Source organism: Anas acuta, chromosome 14, assembly GCF_963932015.1.
Source record: "Anas acuta chromosome 14, bAnaAcu1.1, whole genome shotgun sequence".
In the NCBI taxonomy this organism is placed as follows: Eukaryota; Metazoa; Chordata; class Aves; order Anseriformes; family Anatidae; genus Anas; species Anas acuta.
In genome coordinates, this window is record NC_088992.1 from 10,542,133 (window position 1) to 10,560,406 (window position 18,274).

At 48.6% G+C, this 18,274-nt stretch overlaps 1 protein-coding gene and 1 long non-coding RNA gene across 4 annotated transcripts; one reads left to right on the forward strand and one right to left on the reverse strand.

Annotated features, from left to right (window-relative positions):
- Nucleotides 1-389: 389 nt before the first annotated feature.
- On the forward strand, nucleotides 390-5,612 carry BOD1 (biorientation of chromosomes in cell division 1). 3 transcript variants are annotated; one of them, XM_068698602.1, is made up of 4 exons: nucleotides 395-656; nucleotides 1,396-1,520; nucleotides 3,340-3,540; nucleotides 4,832-5,612. In XM_068698602.1, exons 1-3 carry the CDS (start codon nucleotides 423-425, stop codon nucleotides 3,536-3,538), a joined length of 558 nt encoding a protein of 185 aa, XP_068554703.1. In that variant the 5' UTR covers nucleotides 395-422; the 3' UTR covers nucleotides 3,539-3,540; nucleotides 4,832-5,612. The 3 variants fall into 3 exon arrangements, with proteins under 3 accessions (XP_068554705.1, XP_068554703.1, XP_068554702.1); XM_068698601.1 differs by having other exon boundaries at nucleotides 397-656; nucleotides 4,748-5,612; XM_068698604.1 differs by lacking the exon at nucleotides 3,340-3,540 and having other exon boundaries at nucleotides 390-656; nucleotides 4,748-5,612.
- Nucleotides 5,613-6,359: 747 nt separating this feature from the next.
- Nucleotides 6,360-10,503, reverse strand: LOC137864493 (uncharacterized). The gene is made up of 3 exons (XR_011101520.1): nucleotides 10,426-10,503; nucleotides 7,485-7,617; nucleotides 6,360-7,396 (listed from the first exon to the last, which is right to left on the reverse strand). It is a non-coding gene; the product is annotated as an uncharacterized lncRNA (long non-coding RNA).
- Nucleotides 10,504-18,274: the final 7,771 nt, after the last annotated feature.

Below are 18,274 nucleotides of genomic sequence, written 5' to 3' on the forward strand. Positions count from 1 at the left end.
AGTGCTGTCCTCACAACCCCACTGAAAACCACTCCCAAATCATGAAGGAGTGGACACCCCCGGGGGTCTCAGGGCATGGACAGGACGGGACCGCTACTCCCCACGTCTACATTTCGGGGGGGGGGCACAGCACCGCCCCGGGGCTACCACAGCCCCCCGAGGGCCTGGCAGGGCCCACCTCAGCACCCCCCCCCCAGCGAACTACAACTCCCAAGCTGCACCGCGACAGCCCCGCTCCCCTCCCCTGTCCCGCCGCGATGCACCCTGGGAGTCGTAGTTCTCCTGAACTCACAGGCCTCGCCGCCTATAAGGGCGCCTCAAGGGGAAGGACTCGCCTCCCCGAGATGCAACGCGCCGGGGCGACGCAAAACGCCGCGCGCCGCCGGCGCCGGCCTGAGGCGAGCGGGTGGCGGCCGCCGGCCATGTCGGAGAGCGGCGGCGGCGGAGGGGCCGCGCCGGGCGGGGCGGGCGGAGGGGCGGCGGGAGGGGGGGGGGCAGCGGGAGGCTCGGCCTCCGCCTCAGGGCCCGGAGCCACCGACCCGGCCTCGCTGCCGCCCGGGGACGCGCAGCTCATCGCCATCATCGTGGAGCAGCTGAAGAGCCGCGGCCTCTTCGATGGCTTCCGCAGGGACTGCCTGGCCGACGTGGACACCAAGGTGCGAGGGGGCCTCTCCCCGGGCCTTTGTCCCGGTCTCGAGTTCCTCAGGGGCCGGTTTCGGCGCCAGGCCCGTGCTCAGCCCGCAGCCGGCTCCTGAAGCTGCCCTGGGGGGGCTGCCCAGGCGGAGGGACCCGGCCCTCGGTGTGGCTGCCCCTCTGTTACCGACCCTTTCGTGCATCACCCCGCACTCACACCACATTTGATGTTAAAGTGCTGCCACGCTCTCCTTGCACAGCACCATAACCTCAGTGGCCACATGTTCTTGTCCATTTTTTTATTTCCAGTAAACGGGAATTAATCTAAGTTTCCACCTACAAAACCCTTCAAATTTTTAGCTTTGATGTTAGTGTCACAGAAGCAAGTCACGTTGGTGATAGCAACACTCGCTAATTACTGAGTTTCCTAGGAATTCTATGATAGACGGCTTCCAGACAAGAACAATCCTGTATGAACAACTGTCTACGCAGATGGTTTGTATTTCACTAAGTAAAATTAGGAGCAGACAACAATTTTTAAGCAAATCAGTTATTTCTGTTATTCTAACAGCATGCTGACAGGCTGCTCGGTGCAGTTACCAGTTGTGTTATTAAGTAAAACAAGCTTACCTTTGTTCAGAAAGTCTGAATACAGACAACGAAACAGGAATGTACACAACAAAAGAAGTACTATGCAGGGTTCTGGCAGCGGGTTGGGGATCTTTTAGCACTTTAACTGGATTTTCTTTTGTTGTTGTTTAGCCAGCCTATCAAAACTTGAGGCAGAAGGTGGACAACTTTGTATCGACCCACCTGGACAAACAGGAATGGAATCCAACAATGAACAAAAACCAGTTACGAAATGGGCTCAGACAGAGTGTGATTCAGTAAGTAAGCACCGGTCTGCAAACCAGTGGTAACGTGATTTGATAAGTAACGTATAACCATCTCACTACCTGAGTCAAATAAGAATTTGCAGCATTAAGTTTCTCACAGCACCTTCTGTTGCGGTCTCTTGAGTTTTATTGTAGTAGTGGATGCAGTCTTAACTCTCATGGAAAGGCTTATGTTGCTGCTTTACCTGCAATTTGTAGTTTTCATGAGTTGGGGAGCATGGTGAGGTACTCACATTTGCTAGCTAGCCAAGTTATTGCTGCAAAAACCCAGTACTGCCCACTTAGCAAAACTGTACCTGATATGCTGAGTTGAATAACCTTGATCTTCCTTTTCTGAAAGGAGGAGAGCCCGTGTCACTTAAAGAAAAACCTAAAGATTCCAAAGCTTGTTTAAGTAGGCTCCAACCACTAGCAGGCAGTAATGAAACGCGGCTAGCCCGATTTCACGCAGCAGAGCGTAGCTTTTTAACAGCTATTTAAGATGTACTTCCAGCACAGCAGGAAAGCCAGATTAACTTCACTGCTTAGAGATCTAGGTTTAGCACCTCCTGCTGCTAACTCATCATTGCCTGAAGTAGGAGCCTTAACTGGTTTGACTAAAAGTCATTGATATAAGCAGTGTTGTGGGGAGGGGGCAGTAGTGAACTTGAGAATGGCATTTATGCTTCCAAGAAGAGTTACTAGAATGTCTTGCACGCAGAAGCTGTATTTCCCTTGATGGAAACTGCAGATCATTAGTACCTAATGCTAGTTTCAGTTTTTAATCTGTAATTACAGAAGAGGGTATCCACTGAAAGTACAGAACTTTCTACCTTTACTTAAAGTCCTTGAGACATGCCTATCACTTCACACATCCTCTTATTTCATGATAATCAGCCACGAGGGAAATGGCAATAGAAGAATGTTACATCAAAGAACCCATAGTTAGCAGAACATACAGTGCTCGCTTTAGATAGGCTACTAGTATAAAAAAATAAAGGGAGTTTGGAGAGTCCCTGTCACTTCTGTGGGTGCAAGACCGAGCACAGAAGGCTGTCAAGGCATGTCTGGGTAGCTGTCCTTTGCTGGATGCAGATACACACGTGCTGTTAGTGGGAGGTGATGTGATGTGTGGTGACCCTGCACCCAGTCACCCACCAGCATCCGCAGCCTTGTTAAGTCTTGTGGCTGCTTTTCCAAGCAGTGGGCACTGTCGGCGTTTCCTGTCCCTCACAGACATGACTTAAGCCCAGACTGCCTGTGCCCCACAATCCAAGAGTCTGACGCGGCCCTCGAAGCAATAAGTCACTTCAGTTACTGGTGCTTGGTTCCAGAAACTTTGCCGTGTGCTACGTGTTCTTGTTTCCTTAATTAATACACAGCTGTCTAGACTAACAGTTATAAGAAGTGAGTGACAGTAATGTTATTGGGGGAAGGCCTCTTCTCCCTCAAGACAGCCAAAAAAAAGACTGCTCTCACCTGCCTTCCTCAGAATAGCTTGTTTCCCTTGTTTGTGCCAAAATGTGTTTGTTTGCTTTCATGTTGACCTCATTTCCACATGAGCCCTATTAAAGTGGCTCCTGTCCAAGGTGTCATTTAAGTACCTGAGAGACCAGATGTCAGTTGTTAATTCTGTGGGGAGAAGTGAGAAGGGGTGAGGGGGGAAAATAGGTGGTTGAAACAACTCCCTGTTAAGGATCTACTGAGTGGGCTGCAGTTCTCACCATGTTAATGCTAATTGCAGTTGACAGGAGGGCTCTGGAGAATTACTGGAGGAGAGTGGGGAGAAGTTTTTCAGAGGAACTGAATGACTCCTTTGTCTTTGTTCAAGGTCAGGAATGCTGGAAGCTGGAGTGGACAGAATTATTTCTCAGGTGGTGGATCCAAAACTAAACCACATCTTCAGGCCCCAGATAGAGAGGGCGATTCATGAATTTTTGGCTGCACAAAAGAAAGAGGAAAGCGTGCCAGCTCCTCCTCCGGAGCCCGAGAATAAGGATCCTCCTGCTCCATCTCAGGATGCCTCCTAAAGGTCTTGTATTTCTGCACTTACTACTTAGAGCTTTCACGTAGCTCATCTCTGTAGTTTGTGTAACCTAAGATAGAGAAGGCACTGTATTCTTCCTGGCTGAACAGGGAGGACACTTTGATCATGAGCACGTTGTCTGTGTCAGACAGTCATCTGAGCTGCTTCCACTTAAACGTCTGCTAAAAATATATTAGGACTGAAGACATAGGTATGATGTAAAACAGCTATCAAGGAACACTGTGGACTCTGCCAGTGCTGGTTTTGGATCGGGCCAAAAGGCCTTTTATTCCTGTAAAAGCATATCGAGCAGTGATCGACATGGAATTGGCTGGACAGCTTTCAGAACACTTCCAAATGGATTAAAAATATATCTTTTACTGAAATACATCTGGAAGTGGAGTGGTGACAAGTTATTGTGCCTCAGCACTGAAATTTTTAGATAGCTCTTCTTTAGAACTTACCCTGGAGTGTTGATTTGCTAGTGACTGAAATATTCAGTGAGGTTAAGGGATCTGGGAGTGAATAACTCCATTTCCAACTGAGTTGTGTAAATAGAGCAACCTGTATCTTTCCAGCTGAAAGGACTGAGGGTGCCTTTGTTGCAAACAAGTTCATTCTGGCTTTTGTGATTAAAATAACTAAAGGGGCCTCAGGGGGCTATAATTGCTGCTCTGTCTTAACACAAATGACTGTGCATCTCTGCTAAGGCCCTGTATCATAGCGTCGGTTTGAATATCGAGGCCTGTGTGCACATTACTGAGGAACCACTATCCTGATGGGAAACTTCAATCTGCAGCTTTGCTGGTGAACCAACTTCTTTCACGCAGTATGGTTTTTAGTTGTGAATTGTTCTAATTACCAGTGCTTTCTGGAAGAAGATAAATCAACTGTAGATTGGGGAAAAAGTTAAGACAGCAGTAAGTAACCCACAGTGGATGCTGTTCTGCTTGGAATGATTACAGCAACGAGCATGGATTTTTAACTTTATGATAGAAATGAAAGTGCCTGTAATATCATCCCGAGTTACTGAGTTATCTGTGACTTGCAGCCATAGTGCCTTGAAACATCTCTGCATTTGTCTGGTTCAAGTAGTTAAAAGTCCACTATGACCTGCAGCTCGGTGCTACTGTTAATTAGTTTTATACATTCTCTCTTCAAATGCATTTACTCTTGAAGGTACCATCCCCTAAACTCTTTTTCTTTCTTGCAGTGAGTTCCTGATATTAAGCAGCTGCACTTGCAAAATACACATCCTGCTAGACTGGCAGTGGATTGCTTGTTGCATTTGTTATAGGATCTGCCAGAGATGATCCACCTTTATCAGACCTGTCAGAAGGCATTGAAATTCAGATGGACCTGGAGTTCTGCGTGTGGAGGGACAGCCGAATCATGAAGATAATTTTGCTGTTAACAGCAATACAGGGAGCAGCATGTATTCTTATTAGTCATGCCTTCAGGCAGGGGGGCAGGATAAAAAAGGAAATTAGATTTTATTTGGAAGGAATAGGGAAGGGGGTTGAGATGATATTAGACTTGGGAGCAGAGAAAAAAGATGTTTGGGGGATTGGGGTCGCCTCTTGGAGGCCGCATAGGAGTTGTTAGATTTTTTGTTATAGGCCCAATGTGAAGAAGCATCATACACCTCTGCTGTGTAATACAGTAGCAAGCAGTAGGTGCTAGGTCAGGTGTAACTCATTGCACTGTTTGCTCTAGAAAGACACATTTCCTGTTTAAAACTGGAAAAAACACTTCAGGATCAATTATCCCAATAATTTCTGTTTCATTGCAGGAGAATGTTTACAGTTAGCTATGACTATAGCTGATTTAATTCTTATTTCCCAGGTAACTCTGGGAAACAAAGGGCACCAGAGCAGGTGGTCAGTTTGAAACTTGTCTCTTTCAACTTGAAAGACTTTTCTTTCCCGTGAAATTTCTCAGGTGCCTAGTGGAAACTGCCCTGTGCTTTCAGCTTGAGTGCATGCAGTGTCCTCTGGATGACAGTCAAATAGATAATGTGATCAAGTATTCTGCCAGCAAATGTCTATACCTTTTGCAATAAAAAACTTCAAAAAGAATCCCAGCTTTCGAGAGCTTTTTCTTAAGGAAAAAATGGATGAAATCCACAAGTCCTGATTGCTGGAACCCTAAGGAAGTGCAGCCCTACACAGTTCATAAATGAATCCAGCTCTGACAACACTGTGTTGATAGTGGATGTCATCATGAAGTAAAATTCACATTATTATTCTTCTCCTTCTGAAAAGTATCCAGTAACTGCATTGACCTTACATGGAGGCCCTATTAGTTACAAGGTGTAAGTCCTGAGTAAGTTCAGTCTGATAGTAGTGATGGTGTAGGCATGCTCAGCCTTGTGAAAACAAGGCACCTCTGGCAATGGTCTAGACCTGTTTTTTTGTTTGTTTTTTTTCCTTTCAGCCAGTAGTCTAAGAAGCTAGTGGCTGCCTCTGTCACTGAGGAACACAATGTATGAATCCCTATGTTATGTAGGAAGGTGGTTGAGGTACATAGCTTAATAAGTCCTAGAGCAGGGAAGGAATTTGATGCTGCACTTCAGGCTCAATATACCAAAAATAAAAAAAAAGAATAGAACAAAAGATAAGTACACACTTAGTAAGCTGTGATAAACTGTACAAGTTTTAAGGGTTATGTGTTAGAGCTGACGTATCACGGAATCACCTTGAGATCCCCATCTCGCAGGCCAGACTAAGGGTTTTAATTATGCCATTTCGTGTCTAATTATGACTTCAAAATTAGAAGCAGACAGAATGTACTATGAATCAGTGAACCCAGGTATGAAAGCCCTATAAAGGTGGGGGGAAAACCACAAACCCGTCTAGAAGGATTGCATGACTGTACAGTTATCACCCCTGTGCTTATCAGGGGCAGCCAAGTAGCTTATAAGGTTTGGCTGTTAAAGGATTTACCATATATCCCATGCAATTTAAATACAGCAAAGTTTAAAAAAAAAAAAAAATCCTGATCTTAAAATGGGTGGGAGCAGTAGAAGAAGGGAAAGCATGTTTTAGTCAAGACAAAACATAACTACAGTTCAGCACTTGTAATTAGGTGATGAATAATGCATTTGTAGCACGTTCTCGAAGTAAAACTGATTCTTGCTCTAAGTGATTAATAGGTACGTTATGATTTTTTGCAACCTCTCATGCAAATGTTCTAGAAATAATGGGTGCTCCTTAAGATGCTCACTGTGTAGCTGTTCTGTGACAACTATTCCATGAGTAAGAGTGAACTAAAAAGCAGCAATTACGAATACCTTCTTTCTACACAGCCAAAATATTCCTGTACACAGTCATCTTTCCACAGTGTTTAGGAAAGTTGTATCATATGAGGAATGTTTAAACACACTTTTTTAACCCTTTTTTTTTAAGCTAGGTAAGATATCAACCAACCTTTCAAAATTTAAGCCTTCTGGATGCACCAGACTGTGTTCCTTCCTGCCAGGAAGATCAGCACTTTGGCTGATGGTTCCTGAGATGTGCACCAACTGCCAAAGTACAGACCTTGCCCATGGACTTGCTCTCATTGCAGCAGTAGAAGGATGAACAGTGAAAGGGCATTTGCTTTTTGATTGTAGGAGGGGGAAAAAAGGGGGAAGCAATCAACCTTTGGCTTTTCCGCAGGAAAATGGCTCAGGTTTTTAATCTTTCAGAAGACTACAATGGCATCAGGCCACCCTGTACAGCAGTACAGCTGGTAGGAGGAGGTCTCAGTAGCAACAGATGACCACGGCAGCATGCAGAGCAGGTGAGACTCGCTCCAGACACGCTGCACTGGAGTGGAGTGGGAAGGCTAAGGGTTAATTTGGCCCTGTGCCCCTTCTCTCCTAAAAGAAAGGAGGATTATAAATTGCTAACTTGTCATTTACAGTAACCTAGGAAAGGGGGGTGTCTGAATCCCAGCTGGTCACATACTGGCATCTGAGCAGTAGCCTTCAAGCAGCAGCAGAGACAACGCCATGTCAGTAAGTGGTGCAGTCTCACATGCCAGGAACGGGGGGGATGATCACTGGTTCAAGGGGAAACTTTCCTTTGGACATTCATCTTCCTTCACAAAACAAACCATAAACATCATATTTGTTAATTAACACTTCATCAAACAGCTCCACCGCAATAAAAGGTGCATAATCTAAGCTATCCTCATATAAGTCCAGTTGTTCCCTAGAGCACAGGCAGTCTCCGTGCAACCTTTTTCTACAGCCCTCCCCATCGTTCTGCTCAGGCACTGTGCAGACATGCCTCTGCTCAAACCAGACCTCGCTACTGACAGCAACGGGCAGCGCTGCAGCTCCTTAGGGTGTGCATTTCAATAGCTGAGCTCAGCAGCTGATCCAAACAATAGTTTGAGAACGGATTTTAAAGTGCCAGCACCAAGCCTCATAGAAGCTTCTTTCAGTTTAACCTGAAGCAACTACCAACAGAGCGAGCTGCAGCTCCTGACCACCTCATCAGGACCACTGTGTCACCTGAGCCCAATTTTTTGGGGCACATGCACTTCTAGTCCTTTAGCAAGTGCAAAGTGGGCTCTTGAGCATCTGAAGCACTGCGACAAGATGTGAGGGGCCTGCACAGTATCAGTCAACACATCTGAAGGGACAAGCAGCAACTTCAGAAATCTTGATAGCACGGCTGCTCCTGATCTCCTGCCCTCAGCCTTCAATTCAGGCAGGCTCATTTGGTTCAGGCTCTGTACATTAATTTACAACATGTACATTAATTTACAACATTAATTTAACATGAGCAGTTAGACACATCCCACCATCAGTTAGTGATGCTGGTGATGATGTGATGCTCCTTGCCAAAGTACTCTGGACCCACACTGATCTCAATATAGCTCAGGTGTCAAACCCAACCACACCTGGCTCCACTTCTCTGCATTTAGGGCAAGCATCACTGCTTTTAACAGGACACAGCCAGCACACCTGGAAGAGAGGCTTTCAATATACTATTTTGATCTCAGCTGAAAGAAGGGGCACCAGGAGGGCAAGAAATCACATTGGGAACATTTAACAGAGTATTTTATTCTCTTTTCACCATGTTAGTTGGAAACAAGAGCAGCACTCACTGTGACCATGCTGCTCCTGTGCCACTATGCACCATGACTGCAGGGCTCAGTGAGTACCAGCCCAGTTCTCTAACAGTACATGGGGCACAGTCACAGCCAAAGAGGATCCCATTCTCCAGCTTTTTGCTAATCTGGAGGCTAGTTTCCCTGATTGCAGGCTTAAACTGCTCCGGTTTCTTGTGGGTTTAACAGTTTCACAGTTCAACTTCTTTTTTATATTGTATTGAAAAGCATAATTTATGAGCTTCCTTAGAGAGAGATCAGCTTAATTCCTTGTGAACCCCACACCTCAACCACCAAAGCTTACAGGTTTCAGAGACTCCCTGCTCCTTACCAAAAAGCTGCGTGCAGTGCAGCCATTCTGAGTCTGGCCATAAGAGGGAGATAAACCATTGCTTCATTTCTCAGTCTCGCTGTCTCCTTGCAAACCCAGAGCAGATGCAGGACTCAAAGCCTTCGCTGACTCGTGAGTGAATCAGTTCAGCAAGGTGCGGAGGAAGTTCTCACAAAGCTGTTCCCCGAGCTCTGACTATACTTGTCTAATGCAAATCACACAGCAAATACTTCAGTTTCTCAAGAGGTTTAACAGAGGGAACCACACGTCAATCAGGATTATGGAGAGCGTGGGGAGGAAAGTGAAGAGCCTAAATACTCAGGGACAAAAAGGCAGATTTAGGTTGTGAAACCCTAAATTCTGACCTTCCCCAGTCACCGATCTGGTCTGGCACGAACACGGCGAGGTTAAAGCAGTTGTGCTAGTGCCTGCGGCCCCAGATGTTGGAGCCGTGAGATTATATCGGAATCAAAACTTCGGTTCTTGCATTTTTGGAATTCTAATGCCTAGCCCACATCGGTGCCAAGTCAGCCTCCGAAACATGACTGGGCAGTACCCGCAGCGCTATCTGCCCTCGTCTAGACGCTGTCAGGAGGCGAGGAGAAGCACAACGGGCTGGGAGCCGGCCCCACAGAAAATTGCCTCCAGCATCAGGTAGAGCCCAGCAAGGCAGAACACAACACAGCCACCCCACATGTGCTGGGTAACGGGGGAACCTCCTATCGCCCCCTGCACCTGGCTGACCCCCACACAGGGAAATCAGCGCCCTTTGTTTCTGATTGCTTGGAAAAAGAGTAAAATAAAAGGAATCCCCAAACCAGCTCAGGTCCTGGTCCTACAATGAATTCATCTAGGGGTATAGGGCTGCAGTTTGCTTTGCAGAGTTGGGGCCTTTAGGAATTCTGAACAACTTCACACAATAAATGCATCGACTTCGGAAGGGATTTGTAACAGAAGCCAAAAGCCATGACATCCCCAAGTTTCATGTTTCATTGCAACTCTGCAGAAGAGAGAGAAAATAATCCTGCTTCAGAGAACAAGCTGAAGATCTCACATTTTCTACAAGGGGGCAGCACTTCTATAGGGAAAAAAAAAAAAAAAAAAAAAAAAAAGGAAAGAAAACCAGCTTTAAAACTTCTCCACAGCACTCCCTGTAGGGAGTACGTCAGTCACCCCTTCCAGATCGTCACGTACCAATATTCACAATATCCACCTCCACCAGCTCCTCCTGTTGTGACTTACTCTTCCAACTAAGTTATCTCCAACTTCTACCACCACAACGCAGCAAACCAAGGCTTGCCCTGACCATGCCAGCCTTCCCCAGAAACCATCCTTTCTCCTCCAGCACTGGTCTGAGCTCCCTGCCTTCCATTTTTTGGCCTCCTCAACCAACAGAAACCACACCACAAACACAAAACCATACGAGGAAATCCTGAAAAAACCTTGTTCAACCTTACCTTGCTCTGGAGGGACAGCCACTCTGCTCACCCCAAGCTCTGGCACGCACACACTGTGCTCCCCACCCAGCTCAGCCCCAGCTGCAGGGGCTCAGCCGTGCAAAGTGAGCTCACCTGCACCCAGCGCACACCTGAGCTGCTGCCCACCTTCCCCCCCCCCCCCCCCAGGGTCAAGCTGTGCAATTTCAGCTCCAGATGTAAAAATCCCCTCTTTCCGAAACAGCATGGAGAATGGGGATTGGGCAGCTGCTGGCACCAGGAGCAACACCTGAGGGTTCCTGGCTCCCCAAAATACCCATCTGCCTTCCCCCAAGGATGCATGAAGGTGCCAAGGGGCTCTGGCTGCAGCTTTTATAGGGACACGTTTCTTCATTTCTTTCCCCTTTTTAAACAGGACTATAACATCGTTTCTTTGGGGAGTATCAGGATGGTATCAGGACATCCACGATACCACTCTGTCTTGCACAGATTTACATCAGCCTCCCCAAAACCTACACCACGGCAGGGGCTCCCCACTGCCCATCACTTTCAGTCTCAGAGAGCCCCAGGGGTCCGGCAGCCCCCGCGCTCCGGCTGTTGGGGAGGGGGTTGCTGAGGCAACAGCACGCCTTACTTCGCCGTGATTTAACCCAGCTCTCACCCTCCCCCCCGGCCGCCACTGCCGACGTGCGCCAGCGAGGGTACAGCTTTTGGGGGGGGGGCTGCAGCCGCCGGGGTCCCGGTCCCTGCACGTCCTCGGCAGCAGCGACGAGACGGCGATGGCAAAGCCCAGCTCCCCTCTGCAAAGGGGACAGCAAGCACGTGAAGAAGTGATTTATGACAAGGGTGACCCCAAGGCATCATTTGTGACATGAGATTTTTCTTTTCTTTCTAATTTTCTTGCCATAAAAACACTTTTTTCAGACTGACAGCAACCTCTGTCCCCAAGGGTATTTTGCCGTTTGGCACCGCTGTCACCGCGGGTCTGCTGAGGACATCACGGGGCTCTCCAGCAAAGGGCTGAAATGGGGTCAGTCGTGCCAGAGCACAGCTCTCCTGAGAGCCAGCAGTCATTTGGGGCAGAAAATTCCCCATTTACTTGGTCAGGGGTCTCACTCACTCTCAGATCGCGTTCATGCACCATCAGCTGTTTTGGGAAGCCGGGCTCCTCGGCAGAAAACAGAAGGAAAAGCGGAGGTTTGGTGGGTAAACCTCAGGTTTTGCATCACCCACATTTTTGCATCACCCAAGGTTTTGCTGTCAGGGTATCACGGGTGGCCCTGGTGCTGGGACCAGAGCAGGACAGTCCCACCAGCCGACCAAAGCCTCGCTGGCCTGCAGAGCTGCCTGAAGCGAGAGTGGGCGTTGTGTGTCAGCTCAAAAGAGGAATACAGCTGAAGTTCTGCCCTGAGTGGAAGAACTGCTTTCAGACAGATCCTCAGGCAGAAAGGCCAGCAAGAGAGCACAGCAGAGAGCACGTGGAAGCCTACAGGAAACCCCTGAAAGCCCCTACAGAAAGGAGAGCTCCTGGCCGGTGCTGCAGACACAAGAAACTCAGGGAGGTGTGAATTGGGTGTCCCCTGAAGGTCCCTCTGCAGTTTGTCAAACCCCATTTGAGGGAAATGTTCATTATCCCACAGCCAGGGAAATTCTCCAAGCTAAGAATAAAGAAGCATGGCCCTGCTGCACTTCCTGGAGAGCACGATTCCAAGTCCAGAGATAAGCTTGGGTTTTCCTTTGATTATTTATCATCTCACCACTAGATGCATTTGAAAGATGAAAAAAAAAAAAAAAGATGAAAAAGGCAGTTCTGCCTTGAACTTTGGTCCTGCCAGGGCAGATACAAGCCCTCTGGTCTGTGCCTTTCCAGCTCAGCACTTTCTGTCATGCCCAAATGAAAAACTTGTCACGTCCAGAACAGCAGGCTTCGAGTGTTGGAGGAGAGCAGCTCTGAGCAGCAGCAGAAGGAGGGAGGATAGAACGTGCCCGTTCCTTTACGGGTCTGAATCTTTTTGTTGGGAATAATTTTAATTTTTGTAGACGGACGGACGTCACCCTTTACCTCTGCGATTGTGCTCTACTTGATTGCAGAAAGAGAAATGAAGGGGATGCTAACGCAAGCGGGCTGAAGCGAGGGCAGAGCTGAGCCCCAGCCCGCAGGACACCGAGTCACTGGGAGTTACTGGAAGGGGATCAATGGGGAGCGCTCCCAGCCACGCCAGCAGCTCCGACTTCTGCAAGCATTAACCCAGAGCAGTTGCAATGTGAGATCCCATCCAAGAGAAATAAAGGCATGGAAATAATGTTCTTGGGGATTGGGAAAGGCGTCCAAAAGAAACAAGTTTACAAGATACTGGCGCATAATAGTAATTAAATCACTCTCACTGCAAGGCAGCTTGGTGACACATAGACAAGAATTGGTCAAAGCCCCGAGACTTCCAGCAGGAATAACTGCAGAGCTTTTCTGCAGTTTCAGCGGAGGGAAAAGAACCGAATGGACACAGACACCCCTGAACAGGGAGCTTCAGAAAGAAATCTGAGGAGTAGGAGAAGGAGACCGAAAAGGAGAACGTGGAAACTGCCCGTGCCATGGCAGCACGTCGCTGCGGGCCGTCTGCTCACGTCCAGCACTTTCCACCACCACCCTTCTCTGCAAAATAACACACATCGATACGGCCGACACCTACCATATCATCCCAAAGATCTGAATTTTATTCGTAAAAAAAAAAAAAAAAAAAAAAAAAAAAAAAAATCAGAGGCAATCCTAAGTGGCAATAAAGTTTCAGAACGTCTTCAGAGTTCTAGGAATTCTGAGCATTTTATTAGGTGAACTCGCCATTCCGCAGTAAAAATAGCTTTGGGTTTCACTGTTCTATCTTACTTTTCCACGTTGCTTCGAGCTTTCAAGATGTTAAAGAGTTCAGCCTGCAACGTGCTTTGGGCTGCGGGCCGGGAATAAGTTTGTAAAACATTGTGTGCCACTGCTGCAGAACGCGGGAGGCCTTGCCATCAGCCACGCTCCTGCGCTGCTGGCAGGGGATGGCAACAACCGCAACAAAAGAACAAAACCTCACCGCTGGGACTTGAAACATTCAGAAAGCAAATTACGACAGCTCAGGGCTTGGCAACAACTTCACCTTTCCCAGATGTTAGAGGGGAAGACGTTTTTTACTTTAAAAAAGTGATGGAAACTAGGGCTTGCTTTGATATCTGCTGCCGATTAAATTAAAGTGATTTGAGCTTTGAAAACGGAGGCAATTCACTGGGTTTTTTTCTGGAAGAGGGGACAAGCCACTTCACATGCTCAGTGCAGGATCAGTCTCTGCACTGAAACTCCCACCAGCCACATCTGACTATGTACAATAGTTAATTTTTCCCTCCCTGGACCTAGACATTTAAGAGGCTTTAACTTCAGACTTTGGCATCGGACAAGAGGAAAAGTACCGCTTGCTCTTTTGGGGAACCTCAAGGCTCCCGGTTTTTCAAGCTCCGTGTAGGGCAGAGCAAACTGTCCCCCAAACCACGGCAGTATTTCCCTGCTCCCCTTCCAGCCCAGCCCAGCCACGGTTCTGCCTGAAGCCTCGGCCCTCCCTGAGCATCTGCTGAGCCCGCCACCTCCGCCAGCGCAGCGGCACGTTAGCTCCATGTGGCAGGAGCACTCGATCCATTGTAATATTGAGTTTCACCACGTGGCCTTCAGCTATGTGACCCGGAATATTTGACCTGATGTCAGAGGGGGCCTAGGCCTACTGAGATATTTCCCGGGGCAGCCTGCCCTTTTTCTACCGAAGGAATCTGATCCAGCGACAGGAAAGAGTGAGAATTTTCAGCTGTCCTTATCCCTGTGAAACTATCTGTGCTCCATGTGCTGAATGTAAGGTGTCTGTTAGCCACTTGCCTTCTCCTCTTTTCCTCTGTAGGTATGAATTCTGCACTAATTCCTGCTAACAGTCACATCAGTTACTGTGATCATTAAATCTCTGCAAATACAAAATATTGTGTTTTATTTTTTTCACGGCATCTTTTACATCCCACACCCCACACAGGCTCCAGACCTGCAAAGTGCTAAACAGCTGATAACTCCGTTCTCCACCAAAATCAAGGTTAGCCAGTGTTTTGCCAGTTTTGTGCGGTATTTTGCAGAATCAGACTGCTTTTGTGGAATTTGCTTCATCCTTCATGACAATGCAGACACCTCCAGGAGCAGAGAAAGGCAGACATTTAACAGAAATAAACCACGAAATTTTAGGAGAGTCAGTGTCAGCTCACAGGCACCCCTCACCAGCTCCAGGGCTTTCCAACTTCACCATCTGACTGCTGATGTCCTCTCCGAGTCCCTCAGCCCCCACGAGAGCCACCACTCGTTATACCCATTGCTTCCTGCGTGACTCCTGCGTGAGCACTGCGATGTCTGTGCCCTCTTAACGTCCACTTGGGTTCCCACCAAGACCTACATGTGAAACAGGGAGGTTATTTCCAGTACCAAAACTCATGGCAGATGGGAGTTGATCTCCCCACGCCCGTATCCGTTACCTTTGTGTTTCCTAACTACAAAGCACAAAGCCCAGAACTCAGCCTGAATGCTGAGGATTGACCCAGGATCTCCTCTGTTCTGATCCCAGTTCCAGCTGGGATGCCGCGCTTGATTTGGGGTAAAACCTTTCGCCTCTCCACTTCCATTCCCCCAACTTATAAAAGGCAAAAGCGGCAACAACCTTCACCCCGCTCCAGCTTTGTGAGAATGAAGGTTTGAAGAGTGTGCTGAAGATTAAAACCAGCCCCAACACACACCCCAAAAAGTCACAGTTGCTTAAAACTGAATGGAATAACAGAGATAAGTACAGGCACAGAGTCATTTGGAAAGTCCAGATAATAAGCCCATCAATCAAGGCTGCTTCCTAAGGCAGCCACCTAAATAAATGCTAATGAAGTCATTTACAACCCCCCCCAACCAGCGGAGGGGCAGTACTTCGAAGCAATAACAGCAGCTAGAACAGACTGTCCGTTAAACAACAAAACAGAGCGCTGAAAAGCCAAAAGAGAAAGCAACAGTTTGTGCATTTCAGAGCTCTGAGAAACACCGTACCTTTCAGCCAGGCTTTTGTTCAGATGAAGGCTTTTCCCTTTCAGCCCCCCCCCCTTTTACTTTCCCTGCCCGCTTTATCATTCACGCCTTTCCCTTGCCACGTACCCAGATGCCACAAGAAAGGGCAGGCTGCGGGCCCAGCTGACGGCTGCTGACATCAAAAGGCTCCCGTTGACTTCAACGGGCACCGGAGCTAACCCTCCATAAATCACTGGGGTCAGCGATTAAACAGCCACCCCCCCCCCCGAATAGGGGAGAGGCCGAAATAACGCCCCCAAGCTGGGTTCCTGTCTGAGCTCCAGCCCCACGCGCCCTGCGGCAGCTCCGTGCCTGCTTCATCTCACCAGCACCGTGCCGAGGGCGTTTCAGAGAGAAATGGTCGCTCTCCAAGCCTGGGGAGCGCTTTGGCAACGCTGCTAATATTTGGGGAGTTAGGTCGGCTGTGCTGGATTTGCCTTTCGCTGGCCGAGAGCCCTGCAGGGGGGAGCAGGGCCCATTTCGGCAGCAGAGCCAGCGGTGGCATCCTCACCCGGCCCCTGGTGCAGACCTCGTTCTGCACCAAGGTTCCTGGAAGCCTGAGGATGGCTTCAAGGAACCCGGGGCTGGGGTTACGTGAGGTCCGTAACACGCTCTCTGCCTCCTCAACCTCCCTCGTTAACACAAATAACTAATTGACCAGCTGGCTCCTGGACCAGCTCACAGAGCCCAGCACGCTGCTCACCCGCGTGCGCCTGCGAGTGGAAGGGATCGACAAGCAGCACTGAGGCACACCCCAGCTCTCTGGGGCTGAGATGTGATCAATTCTGTACCTCGTGCACATGTTGTGGGTATGTTTGAACATGCCACTCGCCCAAGAAGTCCCTGCCCTCCTGCAGCCCCCCTGAGCCCGCAGGGACGCCACCTCTCACCCATCTGTTAACAGCTCCCAGCCAGGCACTGCTTCTTCTTCCTCCTGCCCTGGGCTGACAGCTCTTATGATCTACAGATGATGCTCAGCCTTGACTCGTAAGCCAGAGAGCTTCAGGAAATGTTATACCACTGGAAGGGCAAAATGCTCAGCTCGCTAACGGGACACACAACTACTCCCAACCCATTCCAGAGTCACCTCCTCTGTGTGCTTGCAGATAAAGCATTTTTTAAAACAAAGTGAAAGTCCTGGGGGCACTGAGAAATATACATGTAATACCTGAAAGATCTTTTGGGAAGGGAAAAAATCCCCTAAATGATGAAAAAAGTAAGGCAAAAGATCTACTGACTCATGCTAGAGTGGCTCCAAGACCCTCTCGTGAATGGAAAGCTCAGACTTTTTGTCCCTGCTCCATCCTGCTGCACCCTTTCTCATTGTAAGGAACACTTCTTACAAGCTCTGCAGCACATTGTACCAGAAGAATCCAGTCTGGTTGGACTTGTCAGCATTAATTTGGTCCTTAAGATGGATGAGGATTTTGCTCTCCTCTTCCCGGTTACATCTGGTTTGCAAAAAGCAAAGGGGGAAACTCAGTTTTAGCACCAGGGCCAGGCGGAGATGAATCAGTGAAGTCCCTGTCAAGGAAGGAGAGTCAAAGCCTGCCCGAAACTAGGTGAGGGCTTGGACTCACCATCCAGAGCAAGATTTAAGCTCCTGAAAGCATTCCTGCCAGCTATTAAATTTTGTAAATGCCCCACGTACGGTGTTCTGCCCTTCTCCAAGACCTGAAATTGTGCCCTTAGCTCAAGGTGCCCTTTTAAATGTATTATTAGCACAGCCAGAGCCTCCTGTGAGGTCTAACAGACACTTGGCACTTGCCTAAGCAAAAGACACATCTGCAAAGCAGCACCAGCTCTGCCCAGTAACCACCTCCACACCTTGCTCAGGCCAGGTCTTGTCCTCATAACTCTCAAGAGCCTCAGCCAGCAAAACCTGGCACGGTTTGGTCTTTGCTGTGCTGATGTTTCTGCTGCTTTTCACCACCAGCAGCGGCTGCTCCTGTGCCGCCAGCGGGTGCCCTGCTCAGCCAAGTCCCCCGATGCTCCCGAGGTCCCTCCTGCCCTGCCCTACAGACGAGCAGCCCCAAAAGCTCCCCTTTCCCCGGCACGGCCATGCCCCTAGGTGTCTGCCCAGCACGGCAGCGAGAGCCAGCCCAGACAGTGTGACGGGAATGCAGGAGATTATGCCTGTATTAGATTTCGGCCTTCCAGACATCCATATGAAGCGGCTTCTTCCGCTTCAGCTAATTTCCTTTCAACTTTTTCAGCCAAGGGCTGTGTCCAGACTGTGACCAATACACCACTGCACGTATTTAATGCACTGGCTTAGAAAGAAGCCACATTCAGAGCTGACGTTCACGGGCAGAGCGGCACAGCCACGTCTTTCGTGTCCTCCAGAAGCCGAGCCCACGGCTAGATTTTTGTCCCAGCTCCCTGCCCGTGCCTTCAGCCCAAACACTGCAGAGCACCTCCACACCGTCCCTCCTGGTCCTCTCCACGCTGTCGTCCTCACTACCAGAGCCAAGAGTTTTGAAGTTTGGCTCATTCTTTCTCTACTTTTATTTTTAATCCATTTCCTGCTCACGCAGTTTGATTTAGCTGACTCTTATCCTGCTCCTTCTGTCTCCTCACCACCTTTCACGTTTCCCCCAGTTCAGTACTGGCTGCAAGTTGAATTATTGTGGTGCTTGGCCATCTCTGTGCATCACTGAGAAAGAGGGCAAACAAAATGAGGTCTAACGTTTTAGGGTAAAAGCAAGGAGAAATCTCACCTCCTGACTCAAATCACTTGATTTTCTGTGTGTTCTGAAGCTCTTA

What these genes read in the sequence shown, in the direction of transcription:
- BOD1 (XM_068698602.1), top strand. Translation starts at nt 423, where the DNA reads ATGTCGGAGAGCGGCGGCGGCGGAGGGGCCGCGCCGGGCGGGGCGGGC. An exon ending in TGGCCGACGTGGACACCAAG is followed by an intron (nt 657 to 1,395) that starts GTGCGAGGGGGC and finishes GTTGTTGTTTAG; the next exon opens with CCAGCCTATCAAAACTTGAG. An exon ending in CTCAGACAGAGTGTGATTCA is followed by an intron (nt 1,521 to 3,339) that starts GTAAGTAAGCAC and finishes TCTTTGTTCAAG; the next exon opens with GTCAGGAATGCTGGAAGCTG.